The following is an 18,771-nucleotide window of genomic DNA, read 5'->3' as shown; positions in this document are numbered from 1 at the left end:
TCACCCCTAATTTTCCCGACTACGTGATTCGTCGAGAACTTCACATTGAGGTGTGGGGTTGATGTGATGGCTCTTAGTTCATTGAGAGCCGTCCTCCCGATAATGGCATTGTAAGCTGAAGGTCGATTGACCAATAGGAAACGTACCATTATAGTTGCCTGTCTTAGGTATGACCCGGCTGTGACCAGTAGCTCAATTGATCCGACCGACTGTACTTGTTCCCCCGTGAATCCCATCAAGGGGCAGTTGGTTGGGACGATTTTCTCCCGTCCCAGATTCAGCTTCTTAAATGTAGACCAATACAGGATGTCTGCCGAGCTTCCATTGTCCACCAGGATGTGGTGGACGTTATAATTTGCCACCGTTAGGGTGATAACCAAGGCGTCCGTGTGTGGGTGCGAGATACCCAGGTAGTCCGCATCCGAGAATCCGATCACCATCTCGCTTCTTCAGGACTGCTTCACGGGCCTCCCGACAATATAGACTTCGTGAGAGCCTTCCAATTGTCGAGCGTTAGCCTTCCTCACTCTCCCTGATTCTCCTCCCCCGACGAATCCTCCAATTATGGTGCAGATTTCTCGGGGTTAGCTTGATGTTGGGGTTCATGGGTTGGGCGCGTTGGCCTTCCTTGGTGCTCTTCTCGCCTTACTCTCTCTTCCCGAGGATACCTGTCCTGGTTTCGACGGTTAGAGCTTCTGCTTCGGTACCGTTCTTGCGACTATTGATTCTTGGGAGGAAGGTAGTGTATTTCTCAGATGAAGTTTTCCCAAGGTGGAGCCGCTCTCCGTTGTTCTCCCAAGAATCGCACAAGTTTACCATTTTGGATAAACTTTTCAATGAGGTGCCGCAAGGCGATGCAGCCCTTTGTGTAATGCCCGGTAACCTAGTGGAACTCGTAATACCGATCTGAGTTCTGATTCTGCGGGGCCCCGAGAGGTCTTCGGTATTCTGGATCCTTCTTGATCTCCATCAGGACCTTGGAAATGTTGGCATTGAGTGGAGTAAAGTTGTGATTACTAAACTTCTTCTTGAAATGCTTTGGGGTGTCGAACCTTGGTAGATCTTTCCTCTTCTTTTCTTCCAGCTTCTTAGGAGTTTTTTGGGCCGACCTCATGGCCTTCAAGGTCTCTTTTTCATTAATAAACTCCTCTACTTTGTCCAATAGCTCCTGGAGGGTGTTTGGTTGCTTTCTTGCGATCTTCCTCGCCACGGGCTCGTCGGGCGAGATTCCATTGTAGACGGCGGAGAAGATTACACCATCCGTAGGATTTTCCACCTTCAATTTTTCGGTGTTAAACCGAATCATAAATTCCTTTAAACTCTCCCCTTCTCGTTGGTGGAGTGTCAATAGGTACCTGGACGGTTTCTTCCTTTCTCTGGAACCTAGGAAATGGGTGAGAAAAATCCGAGCTAGATCCTCGAAGGTAGCCACAGAATTAGGGGCTAAGCTTCGGAACCATTCCCTAGTGTTTCCCGAGAGTGTAGTCAGGAAGGCTCTGGATGCTATCTCGTCGGGAATAGCATGCAGCGTCAGATGTATCCGATAGTTCTTCAGATGCTCGATTGGATCTCCAACTCCACTATAGCTTGGAATTTGCGGTGTTTTGAACTTGTGGGGGAGTGGATGATCGATCACTTGTTTGGTGAAGGGTGTCTCCGTCCCAGCGAAGAGCTTGCTCACCACTGCAGCCTTGTACTTCTCTTTCTTCTCCATGACTTCTAGCTAAGTTTTAAGCTCTGCCAATGATTTGTCTACCTCCCCTTGCGGAGCTGTGATTGGTAGTGGTTCCGCCGTTTTATGGGAGTTTTCACCTTTGCGAGTATGGTTGCGTGGGGGAGGGCGACTCTCGCCTTTATTGCTGTGACCATCAGAGTGGAGGTTCTGGTCATTAGAGTGATGATCGTGGTTTCTTAGCCCATCTGACTGTTCAGCCTGATTGACTTGAGATGGAGACAGAAATTGGAGCCGCAACTCCTCATTCTGCTGGATCAGAAGCGCCATTTGTGCTTCGAGTGAAGCAATGTGCTCTTTGTCCCTGGCATTCTGATGCATCGGTGGGGGCCTCTGATTATCTTGCGCCGGTAGTTCTTTGGTGCGAGCTTGGCTTCTTGACCTTGTATTCACCATTGCTGCGGATATTTATTTTTATAAGAACGAACAGTCGTCCCCACAGATGGCGCCAAATTGTTGAAGCAGTTTTTCGGCATGGTGAATCAAAGGGGGCCCAAGTCTTCGAGCTACGCCTCTCGTTGTTCGTATTTCTGTGAGTCTTTTAGTAAAGCTGCAAAACCAAAGCACACATTAAGAGGATACGCCGGGTGTTGGCTGGCGGTTCCTCCTCCGATGCTTAAGTCATTATGTATATTAGCTTAGTATGCGAATTTGTGGTCCTTCATACCTTCGGAGTGAGGCCTTTTATAGTTGAGCATGCGGAGGTGGTTATGATGGCCGGGCGGAGGATCCGGAATTTGGTCGTAACGGTAGGAAATGTTAATGCATGTGTTCCCTCTCTTTACGACCGATAGGAGGCCGTTACATACGTTGATCCGATGATTGCCTATACCTGCGAGGTGGCTTTAAGAGCAAGATCGTAACCGTCCCGGTGATCTTGCTAGGCGCAGGCTGTTTGTGTATCCGGACGTCAAGTGCAGGAGGTTCATAGTGATCCTGTGCCTGGATTCTGGTTGTCCGAGAGCGTATGGGACGATGTCGTATCCATTGTTTTGCATTGGGCACATTTGGTGAGCACATTTGGATGTATCGGGCTTTCTTGGGCTCATGGGCCCTTAACCCGCGGGCTTGAGATGACCTGTGGGCTCGGGCGGTGGGTTTATGTGTAACATACACCCTTACTAAATATTATTTGGTCTAAATGAAAGGAATATATAGAAGGTATACTTTATTTTTGTTTTTCTTTTTTAATAATAAAGAAAAGAGAAAACATAGATCGGGTCAATTCCACCATTTCATACTAGCATTAGCTATAGACGTCATAGTATGACGATACCTTGATGACGTGGAAGGGCCCACACATTACACTTTACCCGACTTTTTTTCGTTTCATTTTTTTTCCGAGATGGAGACCTTTGCAACGGATTCCTCTGGTTGTTGAAGCTTTTTATCTGTGCCTTCTTCACACTCTTCAGCTTCTCCTTCATAGTCATATCAAAAAAAAAAAAAAAATTATCAATTGAAAGCGACGGTGAGTGATATATATAATTTCCTCATTTTTTTTTTTTTAATATATTAACCATGGAGCGGATTTCCCTGGTGTGTTTGACAAACTTTTTTATGGCATTGGTTTTGTACTGTATTAAAAATTAGTTAGTGTTAAAAAAAGTCAGAATACTATTTTTGAAAAAATAAAAAAGTAAAAATTTATTTTATAATAATTTTTTATTTAAATTATAATAAAAAATAATTAATATGATGTAAAAAAACATAAGAGAATGGGAGATTGCTTTGCCTTGCCAAAATCATTTATCACACTGTCCAAGTGACATGTCCTTTAATTTTCTTTTCCGACCGACCAAACAAGTTTGAAAATTCCAAGAACACAATAAAGACTGTATAGTACGAGGAAAAGGAAGGAGCTTTAAAGGTCAACAAGGTATCAGGAAATGAGAAGACCTGCCCAAAGAACTTTCTTTTTTACCTTTACCTTTACCTTTGTAGTGATGATTCCTAGTTGCCTTCTCCTTTGAAAGTTCATTGCTTTCTTGTTAAGAATTCCCCCTTCATTTCTCTCCTACTACTACATATCTAGCTTGTTGTAAAGAGTTTTTAAGGTTTCCAAATCATTGATTGATATAATTGCCTGCAGATCAGAAGAAAGGAAGAGTGGAAACGATGATGGGAGAAAGCTCAAAAACAAAGAGAGCAGCACTTGCTAATGATCATGGTTTCCTAGATATTGTTCTTTCTTGGTCCCTTGAAGACATTGACAATGAAAACCTTTACAACAACCAGGTTTGCTTTAATCCAACATTCTCTTCGCTCTCTTGGTTTTGTTTATTACAATCCCTTTTCGATTATTTATAGCATTTAATACTCCATGAAACATTGAGGATGATTTTATTGATGATGCTTGCAAAAGAAAATGAAAGAAAAGAAAAGAAAAGAGTTTTACTTTTTGTTAATATTTTATTTCTATACTTAGCCCAGTTTGTTTGCCTTCATGGGCTTGATCATTTCAGGCCCAGTTTTTCTACGCTTGTTCTTTCTTCTTTTACAATGTGTATAATATATCAAGACCAAAAGATTAAAAAGAACAAAGAAATAAAATTATGGACTGCTTCTTCCTTTTTGCTTGTCATTTTCGTTCCTTGAATGCCATTATTGGAAAAATCCACCAAGATTTTGAATTGACTAATGGGTTAGTAAAAAAAAAGATGTATTTGTTTAAATTTTTATTTTCTTAGGTTAATTTGAGTGATAATGATATGTTGGTAGGAGGAATTTACACAATGTGATTTAAATTGACATATGTTGGCCTTCAAATATAATTGGATATTCATTTTGCGTTGTTTAGGCTTCTTGAACCGTTTGGTCTATGCTTGTAGATCATGTCTAGCAGAAAATATGTAAAACTAATTTTGTTGAAGCCTTCAGACATCCTTTTATCTGTGGCTTAATCAGTGTTGCTGCATCTACAAGAAAGAAATACACAATTAAGTTGCATGTTTCTGTGGATTAATTGGGGTATTTGAGCCTGTTGACTTCCACGAAGTTTTTTTGGTACTCCATTTTTGAATTGAATACTTGTTTGATTCTTTATAGGTAGAACAAATTCCACAGTTGTTTGAATCTGTCCAGCAGTATTTGGGATCGTATGTTTACCCCTTACTGGAAGAAACGCGTGCACAACTGCATTCAAGTATTGAGATTATATCAGAAGCACCCTTTGCTGAAGTAATTGCATTTGATGAATCTAGGCCCTATGGGTCAAACTTGTATGATGTTAAGGTTGATTCCTGGAGAAACAGATTCGGTGTTCATGGCAAGGAGCCCTACAAAACGTTGCCCGGAGATATATTTGTTTTAGCAGATGCCAAACCTGAGCATGTTTCTGATTTACAAAGAATAGAAAGGCAATGGACCTTTGTGACGGTCTCTAAAATCCCAGATGATGAAAATGAGGACAATAGCACATCTACTAGTTTTAAAGTCAAGGCATTGAAAGAAACTGAAGTCATTGGGCACCAGAAATCATTGTTTGTGGTTTTCTTGATAAATACGACTACTAACAAGAGAATATGGAAAGCGTTGCACATGTCTAGGAATCTGGAGATTATCAAAAAAGTTTTAAGGACTGATCCTTTGGTAAGTAATTGGGGGATGAATGTTGTAGTTTCCTTTATGTTTTAGAAGCTGGTTTTGGGTTATCCAGATTCATATTTGTTTTACCGACATTAATTGATTATTTGCCTTTTCTGATGTTGTACAACAGATTGAAGAAGATTGTGGTCTCTGTTCTGCCCAGGGAGGTGGGAGCTGGGATGAGAAAATTGGGACCGGTGTTGCTTCTAAACTGAATGAATCCCAAACCAAGGCAGTTCTGGCATGTCTTCATAAGATGCATTGTAACCACAAGTCAGCTGTGGAACTTATATGGGGTCCACCGGGTACAGGGAAAACAAAAACCACTAGTACACTGCTCTTCACCCTGTTAAGAATGGGACGTAGGACTCTTACCTGTGCCCCAACCAATGCTGCAATCACACAAGTGGCTTCTCGCACCCTAATGCTGGTGAAAGAATCCTTTGAAACAGACTTTGGAATTGATGCTTTCTTTCTCTCACTGGGAGATATTCTTTTATTTGGGAATAAGGAGCGGCTCAAACTTGGTTCAGACATTGAAGAGATACATTTGGATTATCGGGTCAAAAGGCTTACAGAGTGCTTAGGGCCTCTGACTGGTTGGAGGCATTGTTTTGCTTCAATGATTGATCTTCTTGAAGATTGTGTTTCTCAGTATAACATCTTTTTGGAAAATGAATCTATCAAAGAGAGAGAACTCAACAATCAAAATGAAATCAAGGAGAAAGGAGGTGGGGATGAAAGTGATGGTAGCGAGAGGAAGTATAAGTCATTTCTTGATTTTCTGAGGAAAAGATTTGTTTTGATTTCATCATCACTCAAAAATTGTATTCTCGTCTTTTGTAGACATTTACCAAAAAAATATGTTATGGAACACAATTTCCAAAACATGGTCTCTCTTTTCGGCCTACTAGAGTCTTTTGAAACCTTGCTCTTTCAAGATAATGTAGAGTCTAAAGTACTTGAGGAGCTTTTTTCTCAGCCGGAATTAGCTGCAGATATATCGCATTCATTTGTGGATATGCCATTCCTGTTGTATGAAAGGAGAAGAGAATGCCTTTCTGTTTTAAGAACACTTAACGGTTCGTTTGTTGAACTTGACCTCCCAAGTGTTATGAACAAACGGTCTATAGCGGAATATTGTCTTTCAACAGCTTCCTTACATTTTTGCACTGCTTCAAGTTCGTATAAGCTGCACTCAGTGGAAATGGAACCACTGAACATTCTGGTTATTGATGAAGCTGCACAATTAAAGGAGTGCGAGTCAACTATACCGTTACAACTTCCGGGTTTAACACATGCTATTCTTGTTGGCGATGAGTGCCAATTACCAGCAATGGTTGAAAGCAATGTATGTAAATGTCATTTGGTTATCTTACATATCCCTCCCTTTGTTTTTGTGCAAACTGGTTATTACTTTTTAATTTTCTTTTTAATATTCTTTCAAAATCTATCATGTTTCTTTTCACAGATTTGTGATGAAGCTGGCTTTGGAAGAAGTTTATTTGAGAGGTTGAGCTCATTGGGTCATTCAAAGCATCTTCTCAATATACAGTACCGAATGCATCCATCCATAAGTTTGTTCCCAAATTCAAAATTTTATCGTGAACAGATTTTAGATGCTCCGAATGTTAAAAGAAAAAGCCACGAAAAGCATTATCTTCCTTGGCCAATGTTTGGTCCCTATTCTATTATAAATGTAGTGGGTGGAAGAGAGGAGAAGGATGATGCTGGGCGTAGCAGGAGAAACATGGTTGAGGTTGCTGTCGTTATGAAAATACTGCAGAAATTATTCAAAGGTTACTCAACTTGAATTCTCATATTCTTATGACATCAAAAGATATTTCTGTGATTTCAACATTAAGTCCGTGCAGCTTAATGTAGCTTATGAGCACTTTACACGGTTGACATTACTGTTCTAAAGAACGATGTTAGTTGTTAAAGCTATTTTATTGTCCAGTTGCATAATCCGTTATATTTTTGTATTCTTTGCAAATTTAAGTCATTAATTTGATGCCAGTATAGATTGATTTGATTATTTCTAATTCCACGGATGGTGTACACAGAGTAAGTTGATGAGTTTTGTTAAAATGCTTAACGATCTTGCCTATGTTATACGGTAATGAAATGAGACACTTGCAATGGTAGGTCATGTACATGTTTACCTTGAAAGTATGTTAATTCAGCTTATAGGACTGGTACATGTGGTGGCGTCTAAAAGAAAGTAAAAGTCAGTGTGTTAATCCATTAAAACGACTTAAAAACATCTTTTTGTCTTTGAGGATTCTTGTTCTGTCTATCCTGTTATATTGTCTTTCCCTCCAAATCTCATGACGATACTACTACTTCTCCTAGAGAAACTAGTGCTTAAACCTTTAATTAACTTTTATTTTTTATTTCTTTTGTCGCTTGCTCTGAATACAGCTTGGGATGGTTCGGAACAGAAATTCAGTGTTGGTGTTATATCTCCTTATGCTGCTCAAGTAGTTGCAATTCAAGAGAAACTAGGACGGAAGTATGATAACCTTGATGGGTTTGCAGTGAAGGTTAAATCAGTTGATGGGTTTCAGGGTGGGGAAGAGGACATAATAATAATATCAACTGTAAGATCTAATAGTCGTGCATCAATTGAGTTCATATCAAATCCTCAGAGAACTAATGTTGCTCTTACAAGGGCTAGGTAATACTTATGGAAACTCTTTTGGTAAGTTTGCTTTTGCTTTTCCATTTTAACAAGTGTGGTGAATAATAAGTGGCCCTATAATGCCTTTCAGGCACTGTCTGTGGATTTTGGGAAATGAAAAAACGCTATGTAATAGTGAATCTGTTTGGAAAGCCTTGGTCCTTGATGCGAAGAATCGTCAATGTTTCTTTAATGGTGATGAGGACAAGGATTTGAACAAGGCAATATTAGATGTGAAGAAAGAGTTAGAACAATTTGATGATTTGCTCAAAGGGGATAGTATACTTTTCAAAACTGCTAGGTGGAAGGTACATGGCATTCCGTAGTAATACTTTTCATTCAAAATATTTATATTGGTAACTTCCATTAGTGGCAACTTTTGTATTCTTTCTTAAATTGGTTCTGTAGTTTTTCTTATTAAATCTTATGTACTCTATTATCAACAGGTTCTTTTCAGTAATAACTTTCTGAAATCATTTCAAAAGCTGAAGTCTATACAGACAAAGAAGTCAGTTTTAAACCTTCTACTTAAACTTTCCAGCGGCTGGAGACCCAAGAAGAAGAATGTAGATCCCATTTGTGGAGATTCTTCAGAGATTTTAAAGCAATTTAAGGTTGAAGGTCTTTATGTTGTTTGTGCAAATGACATAGTAAAAGAATGGAGTGACGCAATGAAGGAATTGAGTTACTATCAAGTTTTGAAGATTTGGGATATATTACCTGTAGAAGATATTTCAAAATTAATCAAACGTCTTGATAGTATGTTTGGAAAATACACAGATGACTTTATTAATCACTGCAAAGAGAGATGTCTTGAGGGGTATGTAGGTTCTTTTGCATTCTAGTTGATTTGTATGCTAAATTTTGAAACTTAAATGATGCCTTATTTGAATGTTTTACATTTATAAGCATCTCTTCTTTATGTTTGACGTTCCAATTGGCTTAACCTTGATTTATTTTTTTTCATTGCGCATAGGGATTTGGAAGTTCCGAAGAGTTGGTCATGTTCTTCTGAAATTGTCAGGATTAAGAATTTTGATAACAGTGAAAATGAGATCGACTTAACTGATTCAGCTTCTGATGGTAGAAGTTATGTTGAGAATGTAAAGGTGAGTGAGAGTCTGATGCTGATGAAATTCTACTCTTTATCATTAGGTGTAGTGGGCCACTTGCTTTCTAACAATGATGGTAGCGAATTGGATCTTCCATTTGAGGTAAATGAGCAAGAGTTGGAGATAATCCTTTTTCGTAGAAGCACCTTTATTCTCGGACGGTCAGGTACTGGGAAAACAACTATTTTGACTATGAAGTTATTTCAGAAAGAAAAACTGCACCATATGGCAAAAGATTTCTATGGTGTCAAGAGCGATAGACCTGTGCATAGTCAGGAAAAGGAGGCTGAGGAGGAGACTATTGCAGAAAAAAAGGAAACTACATTGCACCAGCTTTTCGTGACAGTCAGTAATAAATTGTGTCATGCTGTCAAACAACATGTGTCTCGCTTGAAAAGGTGTGTAGATTATTGGATGAAATGGTGGTTGCAATCTGCTATCACTCCTATATTTTTCTCATGTGAAAGTATGAAGCCTTGAGTTTCATTCAATTTGGGAAAATTTAGTTCTTTTTGAATTTGATTGCTTGAATTTTTCACTAGAAACTATGGTACTCTGCATGTACTTTAATTTCTTTAAGTTTTTTGAGAAAGTCCAAACATTTGTTTGGATGCATACAAACCTCAATAAGCCATTGATGGGTCCCAGAATCCCAGTCACTTTTTTTTTTTTTGGGTGGGATTATAATTTTAAGTTGGGTGGATATGTTATATTGAAGCCAAACGTTTATGTTGCTTTTAAATTATTATACTCTTCGATTTGATTCAAACATATATGTCCGACCATCATTATTCTTTTCCCATCAATTTTACACGGGAGCGTTTCTGCATATGTTTAGCTTTCAAATCTGTGATATGGAGATTAGAGCTTAAGGTAGCGCATAAGCATGAAGTAAAATATGTCTTTCTTTTGTTGGTATCTAGGGGACAGATCCATCTCTATGAATGTTTAGGTTCTGGCTTAAATATTCCATATTGTCTTAATAAACTGATAAGCATTTCCACCATGTTTTCTAAACCCCAAATCAGATTCTATTTTCTGGATAAATTTTTTTAATGTCTTTTAGTTCCTCATGTGCATTGGTTGTTTTGTTCCATAATTGTGATATCCACTTTTTGTTGCATAAAAGTTGTTTTATATCTAATGATAAGCCTTTTAATTATTATTATTTTTTTTTACGTGCAGCTTTGCCTGTGGTGGTAATTTTTCAAAAGGAAGCAGTTCAATTGATACTGATGATTTAGATGATGCAACTCAATTCAAGGATGTCCCGGATACTTTTCTTGATGTTCCACCCAATTCATACCCTCTTGTCATTACATTTCATAATTTTCTGATAATGCTTGATGGAACTGTGGGTAATTCATTCTTTGAAAGATTTCATGAAGTAAGGAAACACTCTCATGGTAAGGTTCTTGGTGGATCAGTTGCCTTGCAGACATTTATAAGGAAGAAAGAAGTTAATTTTGAGAGCTTTAGTGCATCATACTGGCCCCATTTCAATACCCAATTGACTAAGAAGCTTGACTCTTCAAGAGTTTTCACAGAGATTATTTCTCATATAAAAGGTGGCCCACACGCTGTAGGGGCAGGTGATGGTAAACTCAGTCGTGAGGAGTATGTTTCCCTATCAAAGGGCCGAGTGTCCAGTTTAAATAAAGAGAAGAGAGAGAAAATATATGAACTCTTTCAAAATTATGAAAAAATGAAGATTGAAAATGGTGACTTTGATATGGCGGATCTTGTAATTGATCTTCATCGTCGATTGAGAGTTGAAAGATACGAAGGTGATGAAATTGATTTTGTATATGTTGATGAGGTGCAGGATCTCACATTGAGCCAAATTGCATTATTCAAATATATCTGCAAAAATGTAGAAGAAGGTTTTGTTTTCTCTGGTGACACAGCACAGACAATTGCAAGGGGAATCGATTTTAGATTTCAGGATATACGATCTCTATTCTACAATAAGTTTCTACTGGAATCTAAAAGCTGTGGACATGATAAAAGAAAAGAGAAAGGAATAGTCTCAGATATTTTCCATTTGAGCCAGAATTTCCGTACTCATGATGGGGTTCTTAAACTATCACACAGTGTTATCGAACTTCTTTATCATTTCTTTCCTCAATCTGTTGATGTTTTGCAGCCTGAGACTAGTCTTATATACGGTGAAGCTCCAATCTTGCTTGAATCAGGGAACAATCAAAATGCAATCATAACTATATTTGGAAATAGTGGAATAGCTGGAAGGAGTATTGTTGGCTTTGGTGCCGAGCAGGTAATATTGGTACGAGATGATTGTGTTCGGAAGGAAATTACCAATGCTGTTGGGAAGCAAGCTCTTGTTCTAACCATTGTGGAGTGCAAGGGCCTTGAGTTTCAGGTGGTTATAATTCATCATTATTTATTCATTTTACTGGTTTATGTGGAGGTGATTATCATGAGGAGTTTCATTTGCCTATTTGTTTGCTAATTTTCTTACAAATACAGTATGTTTGCCAAAATCCAGTATCAAAATACGGCTAAGTACATATATGGCAATCTTCTTGCAAAAATTTAAAGTTCTAAGCTTTATGTCTAAACACAGTTTTGTTAGAGGTCTGGTGCAGTAACAAAAAATGAAAAAATTTGTCCTCCCAAAATTTATTTTAGATGTAAACAATCATCACTTTATTTGTTCAAAATATATATCTTTGTCAGTAGTTTGTTGAGTTATACTTTTCTCCCCATTTGTGACTCCTATATTTCTCTTCATGTAGGATGTATTGTTGTACAACTTTTTTGGTTCATCACCTCTGAAAAATCAGTGGAGGGTGATATATAATTATATGAAGGAACAAGATTTACTCGACCCAACTTCACTTTGCCCTTTTCCAAGGTTCAATGAGGCTAAACACAATGTCTTGTGCTCAGAACTGAAGCAACTTTATGTGGCTGTCACTCGTACGAGGCAGAGGTTGTGGATTTGTGAGAATGAAGATGAGTTCTGCAGACCTATGTTTGACTATTGGAAGAAAAAGTATATTGTCCAAGTCAAACAATTGGACGAATCACTTGCTCAGGCGATGCAAGTTGCTAGCAGCCCAGAGGAGTGGAGATCACGGGGAATTAAGGTTAGTACATTATGCCATTGATTTTGACCGTCAACTGTTGAAACAAATTTTGCTGCGGTTGTTAATGGAAAATATTGGGTTATTGCATGGAACAAATCATGGTGAAGGAATAAGATCGTTCATTTTTATTTGTATGAGACTTACAATTGTTTCAAAAATTAACTGTCTAAAACAAGAATGGTGATGTCTAACTCTTTTGTCTATTTTCTTGCAGTTATATCGTGAGTGTAACTATGAAATGGCAACAATGTGCTTTGAGAGAGCTGGAGATACTCATTGGGAAAGAAGGTCTAAGGCTTCTGGCCTTAGAGCCACTGCTGACCTCATGCGCCATTCAAATCCAGAAAAGGCAGATATTATCCTTAGGGAAGCTGCTGAAATATTTGAAGCCATAGGCAAGGCTGATTTTGCTGCACAATGTTTCTCTGATTTGGGGGAGCATGAAAGAGCAGGTATGCATTGGATTCTCTGACATGGGTCAACTATAACTTACCATCTTTGAGGAAAATTTTCGTGTTTAGGTTCTACTATCTCAACTATATCATTTTTATTGAACATAAACATCATCTTTAATCTGTCTCACAATTGAAAGTTAACCTTTTAAAATGTTTGGAATTTTAATATAGGGTTAAACACTCATCACCCCCTTGTGGTTTACCGACTTAGTTTTTCATCCCTCGATTTTATTTCATATCAAAGATGGTACCTTGTTTATAGCTGAAAACCGAGATGGTCCCTCCGTCCAACATTATGTTCAAATTTAACAGAAATCCATGTGGCCAATGGAAGGGATGACACATGGCCACAGGCTCATTAAAAATTTAAAAAATTAAAAAGCTTGAAAACTAAAAATATTAAAAAAAAATTATTATTTAAAAAAAAAAAAAAAAAAAAAAATCGAAAGAAAAAAGAGAAAAGAAAACAATCTAAACAAGAAGAGAGGACTCTACTATGCCTTGATTGGTCTGCACCACATCTTGGGCATGGATTGTCTGCATAAGGGCATGGGGAGGAGAGAAAAATTTAGATTTTGTTTTTGAATATTCGCTTTTGGGTTTTCTGCAACTAATGGATATGTTGTTTGATTGAGATTGGGTTGGATTTTCTTGGTTGGTATTTTGACTGCCATGGCTGAATGGGTTTGTGAAGGAGAGGAAAATTCTTGGTCTTTCTCCTGCCATCATTGAATGAGTAGGCGAAGGAGACGAATTTTTTTTGGTTCTTTCCTTTCTGCCTTGGCCGAATGGGTATGAGGGCAGAAAAATTTGGGCCTCTAGATTTTCGGTTTGAGAACAGCCGAATGGGGTTTCTGATGGTTGTGATGTTGCAATTTTTGGAGGCTGAGTTCTTAAAAACCTTCTTGTATGCTTTCCTCTATGATTTGAGTTCTTGGATTTGCTATGGTGTGTATTAGTGGTAACACTTCTTTCTTAGAGTTTGTCGGCTACATCTTGATCGTCTCCAGAATCGCCATTCATGTTATCGCTGCCAGATCTGCTCTCATGCTCTTCCTCTATTCTCCTTAACCCAAAAGAAAGAATAAGAAATGATGATAATCATATTAATAAGTTCTGAGTGAGAAGAGGCAGTGTCATACAAGACCGAGAGAGAGTCTAGGGCTGGAGTTGAACATGGATTTGGTGAGTGGCAGAGTGACAAGGCGTGGCTGAGTGAGTGCACCGGATGGCATGTTGAGGTTGTTGCAATGGCTATAGGCTTTAGACTCAAATTTCTTTAGGGTTTGGCCATTTGGGATGGTTCGGCCACCCGTGGCTGGCCATGGGGTGGTTGTAGCTACTTTTTTTCTTTATTTTCTTTTTTTCAAGTTTATATATATATTTAATGTTTTTTAATATTTGTAGTTTTTAAGCTTTTAATTTTTAATGAGCATGTGGCTGTGTCATCCCTTCCATTGGCCACATGGGTTTTTGTTAAATTTTGGACGGAATGTTGGACAGAGGGACCATTTTGGTTTTTGGCTACAAGCTAGGTACCATCTCTGATATGAAATGAAACTGAGGGAAGAAAAGATAAAGGTTTTAAACCTTAGGTACTAAAAAGGTGTTTTACCCTTTAATACAACTTGGTGATGTAAAATCTATGTTGGAATTCTGTTTCGTGGCTGGATTTTATGATAGAAATAAGTTGGGGGAGAGGGACCATTTACTGGTGCAATGGTAAAGTTATGTGCTTCCAAGTACGGGTGCACATGCCTGTTTGAATGGCCACTTCATGAGAAAACATTGCAGGTAGTACCACATCCAAGCTACTCTCCAGACCCCACTTAGATTGAACTAGCATTGGGTAATAACACTTTTTAGAAATGAGTCACTGAGGTGATAGTTTATAGTGGGAAATGTGTCACAAATTGTATAGCTTACTTACTATTGCTGTTTGATCAAAATAAGCTGTTGCCATAGTGTGTTTTGAGAACCCTGCAGGTATAAGATGTGCAGGTTTTCTGACTTTGCATATTGCAGTGGACACTAGAATATTGTGCAGAAGTTAGGTTGCGTGCAACTAGTTATTTCAGTCAGCAGCTCACATTAACAAACCAAAATATTGATGTAGTGTATCCTAAGAAGCTGGACTTCAGTTATTGGTGGTGCATGGGCTTTAGCTCAAGTGCTAAATTGGGTGGGTTAAGGCCAGGTCTTAGCTTCAATTGCAACCAAAATAAAATATGATAAGAATATCATCAAGTTTTTTTTTTTTGATAAGTGAAAAGAATATCATCAAGTTGCCAGGTTGGAGTGGGGTAAACTCGGTTATATCCTTGAAAATTAATACTATGCAACTACCCCTTGTCTCAAGTACAAAACTTTAGTTGCATTGCATAAAATAGAATTTTCCATCCCACTTTCTCTTAATCAGTGTGCACTGAAGCCTTGGTGTCTTGTCCAACTATTTTGGTTTTTCTTCCACTATAAAAATGTGTACTTCTGTAGTCTTTTTACTGTTTACTTTAATCTCTTTTCCATTATTTGTTGCAATCTTCTTAGAATATCTGTTATAGTTTGTAGCTGAAAACTTGTCATGTGACAATGGGAAATTTCCTGAATTGATCTCTGAATTTCTGGGGATAACTGGTACCTTGATGAGGACAAAAATATCAACATGAATGCTATTTTTTATTTGTGGCGCATGAAAAACTTTTTGATGCTCTAGTTTATAATTGCCAAAGTTTGAGTAGACTTTGACTTTGAACATTTCAATTTATTGTTTCAGGGAGACTTTATTTGGAAAAATGTGGCGAGACTGGGCTGAAAAGAGCTGGGGAATGCTTTTCTCTAGCTGGGTGCTATGAACTTGCAGCTGATGTCTATGCTAGGGGCTATTTTTTCTCTGACTGTTTGAAAGTTTGCACCAAAGGAAAATTATTTGACATGGGTTTGCAGTACATTCAGTATTGGAAACATGCAACTACGGATTTTAGTGTGGACAAAATTGAACAAGAGTTTCTAGAGAGTTGTGCTCTTCATTATTATAAGCTTAAAGACAACAGATCCATGATGAAATTTGTTAAAGCTTTTCAATCCATGGATTTGATGCGCAAGTTTTTGAAGTCTTGTGGTTGCCTTGATGAGCTTCTGATGTTGGAAGAAGAATCAGGAAACTTCTTGATGGCTGCAAACATAGCGAGACTGAAAGGGGAGATTCTACATGAAGCTGATCTCCTAGGGAAGGCTGGGAATTTCACTGAAGCATCCTTGTTAATTCTTTTCTATGTTCTGTCCAACTCAATTTGGGCACCTGGAAGCAAAGGCTGGCCGTTGAAGCAGTTTACACAGAAGCAGGAGCTTTTAGCAAAAGCCAGGACATTTGCAAAGAATGGGTCAGGAAACTTTTTTGGGTTTGTTTGTACTGAGGCTGATGTTTTGTCAAATGAGCAGAGTAACTTGTCCATGATGAAAAATTATTTGAATGCATCTCAGAGACATAAGAGTGTTGGAGGTGAAATTATATCTGCTCGAAAAATTCTAGATGCTCATCTTCATTCAAACTCCTCAAAGTATGTATGGGAAGATAATTTTGTTTTTGATCTGATAAAGCATTCAGAGCAGAAGATCTCTACAAATCAGATGTCTGTAGAAACACTAGTTTGCTTTTGGAAAATTTGGAAAGATAAGATTGTGAACATTATTGAATACCTCAGATGTTCTAAAACCCAAGATGTTAATGAATATGGAGATTTCTGCTTGAATTACTTTGGAGTTCGGAAGCAATTTCAAAATGATAATGCCATCTATCTTTTGCTCAACTCTGATGCTTATTGGGTGAGAGAATTGGACAATAGATTCCTTCATCGGAATGGGAAGCTGGTTTCTGTTGATGTTCACCAGTTTGTTTCAACTGCTCGAAATTACTGGTGTTCAGAATTACTTTCTGTTGGCATGAAGGTTTTGGGCAATCTTGAAGCCCTTTATTATTTCTCATTAAAGAGTTCTCTCTCTACGTTCTGCCAAAGCATATCTCTTACTCATATCTATGAGATTGCGAAGTTTCTTAGGGAATCCAAATATCTGGACATCAAGTACCATACTGATAATACATTGTCAGGATATGTTGAACTTTCCACTAATATCTTTGGCTATATATTTCCTCTGGACTGGCGGAAATTATTGGCAGAGAACATGTTTTCTCTGAGAGGAACTGATGTTTCGAAGAATTTACTAAAACAAGTCATATTAAAAAACATCAGCTCAAGGGGTAATCTGACTTATGGGCAAATTGGAAGAGTTGTAATGATAATTCTTGGATTGGGTAAGCTTAACAATGATTTATATGAGGAGATTTTGAAAAGGTTTGATGGGGTTTACGGAAATGCACCCTGGAAGATCTTCATTCAAACTCTCTGTGGGAATATGGCATCAAAAGTTCCACATGCTACCATGCCTGACAATAGCAGTGAATCTCCAAGAGTGTTGTCCCTTCCGTGGACGCTATATGAAGCTTTGGTAAATACTTACAGGGTAGATTGGAAGACAGAAAAGGACTATATTTCACCTGATTGTTTTTTGTATCTTGTTGAGCGCCTGCTGATGTTGGCATCATGTTCCCAGGGTTACTTTATCACTTCAATGTCTTCTTTCACTGAATGGTTTATCTACCAAGAGGAAGATACCAACCCAGATTCCACTTCAGTGGCTAAAGTGCAAGTGCAACTACTCAGAAGGGTCTGTGACTTTGTTGCCAATGTTGTTAGGAACCTTCTTGACAATAAGGTGGGTACATTGGAATGGATCAAAATGTCTAGGATATATGCAAAAGACTACTATCCATTGCTGTTGTTGAGATTGGTTTCCATATTATGTCTGGTTCATCTGAACTATGGGAACTATTCAGATTTACTTTTTCATTTGCTTCGTAGGAGCTATATTTATGAGCAACTTCCATGGGAATTTTATGATGTCCTTCGGAGAAGACTTCAACAGAGGAATTTCCACATAAATGTTCTTGCTGAAGCATTCAAAAAAATTAACAATCCTCTTGTAATTGTGAGTTTGAGAAAAAACTGTCCACAATATCAATGTCCAGATGCCATTTTTGTCGACATGACAATAAAACAGTGCAGGGAGGACATGTTAAGAGTCTTGTTTCCAAAGACGGTCAAAGTCGTGCAAAGCCAAACTGGAATTATTGAAGTGGAAGCAAGTAGTTCTTGCAGTGAAGTGCTTTCTTCAGGCAGTTATAATCAGGACGGTTGTAAGCTTGCACCTTCAAACTGTGCTTTGAACAACATAAATGGAAGCAAGCTGCCAATGAATTATAGTTACTTTTGGGAAATGTTTGAAGCATTGAAGTCATTGGAGAATGGTGGAGATCCAAAGAGCTTTTTGTCCAATGCTCGAGCAATGAAGGTAATGCTAAATTGTTCAACATTATTTGTGACTTCAAGGAAAAGCATATGCACATGAGATCCATACTGAATTTTCCTCTTTTCCTGTGTAAATATCAGGTGGATGTCGACAAAAGTATTCACCTTGCAAGTACTGTTACGAACGAAAGCCTTCAGAACACTACTTGCCATGAGGATGAAAAGCATGAAGTAGCCAGCATGCTTGATGAACTAAAGCTACTTTCTGCTTCATTGGATGTGAGGTCAGTATAGGTTGACACGCCTTCCTTCTTTTATGGTAAAATCTTAAAATGTCTTGAATTTCTCATGGATCTGAATATTAACTCAAACTTACCCATGATTGATGCTATATATGATGACTGTGATTGGCGCGTTATATGGGACCCACTTTTAACTTTGTTTTAAAACTGTAGTATAGTTAGTTTCCACGGAATATCAAAATCCTGCTTTTATTTCGTTGATTTGCTTTTTCACCTTCTCAGTGAACCAGAACTTGGGAACAATATGTCAACAATTGGATTACTTTCCAAGAGATTGCAGTCAAGAAGGCCAAAAGTGGAACCGATCTTGAGTCGGCTATTCTTGCAACATGGCAAAACCCTTCTGGTAGAGAGACATCTGTTGAGCAGTGTGATGAAAAGGAGGACAGTCGTAGCGAGGCTAAGATAGATACTGGTGCTGAT

The 18,771-nt window shown here is 38.2% G+C and overlaps 2 protein-coding genes across 2 annotated transcripts; one reads left to right on the top strand and one right to left on the bottom strand.

Annotated features, from left to right (window-relative positions):
- Positions 1 to 883: 883 nt before the first annotated feature.
- Positions 884 to 1,714, bottom strand: LOC132167275 (uncharacterized). Its single transcript, XM_059578193.1, has one exon. The coding sequence runs from the start codon at positions 1,712 to 1,714 to the stop codon at positions 884 to 886; it is 831 nt and encodes a 276-aa protein (XP_059434176.1).
- Positions 1,715 to 2,206: 492 nt separating this feature from the next.
- On the top strand, positions 2,207 to 18,767 carry LOC132167266 (uncharacterized). Its single transcript, XM_059578181.1, has 15 exons — positions 2,207 to 2,264; positions 3,825 to 3,970; positions 4,781 to 5,323; positions 5,451 to 6,671; positions 6,792 to 7,119; positions 7,745 to 8,000; positions 8,095 to 8,311; positions 8,450 to 8,823; positions 8,980 to 9,513; positions 10,301 to 11,498; positions 11,875 to 12,228; positions 12,443 to 12,680; positions 15,457 to 18,089; positions 18,188 to 18,330; positions 18,571 to 18,767. Exons 1-15 carry the CDS (start codon positions 2,207 to 2,209, stop codon positions 18,755 to 18,757), a joined length of 8,430 nt encoding a protein of 2,809 aa, XP_059434164.1. The 3' UTR covers positions 18,758 to 18,767.
- Positions 18,768 to 18,771: the final 4 nt, after the last annotated feature.

The sequence above is a fragment of the Corylus avellana genome, chromosome ca1, assembly GCF_901000735.1.
Source record: "Corylus avellana chromosome ca1, CavTom2PMs-1.0".
NCBI lineage: Eukaryota > Viridiplantae > Streptophyta > Magnoliopsida > Fagales > Betulaceae > Corylus > Corylus avellana.
Note: the sequence above shows the minus strand (reverse complement) of the source record. Positions and strands in the feature narration are given on the sequence as shown.

Coding starts and splice junctions, on each gene's coding strand:
- LOC132167275 (XM_059578193.1), bottom strand. CDS start 1,714: ATGGAGAAGAAAGAGAAGTACAAGGCTGCAGTGGTGAGCAAGCTCTTC.
- LOC132167266 (XM_059578181.1), top strand. CDS start 2,207: ATGGTGAATCAAAGGGGGCCCAAGTCTTCGAGCTACGCCTCTCGTTGT. Junction 7,120..7,744: donor ACTGCAGAAATTATTCAAAG/GTTACTCAACTT, acceptor CTCTGAATACAG/CTTGGGATGGTTCGGAACAG. Junction 8,001..8,094: donor GTTGCTCTTACAAGGGCTAG/GTAATACTTATG, acceptor AATGCCTTTCAG/GCACTGTCTGTGGATTTTGG.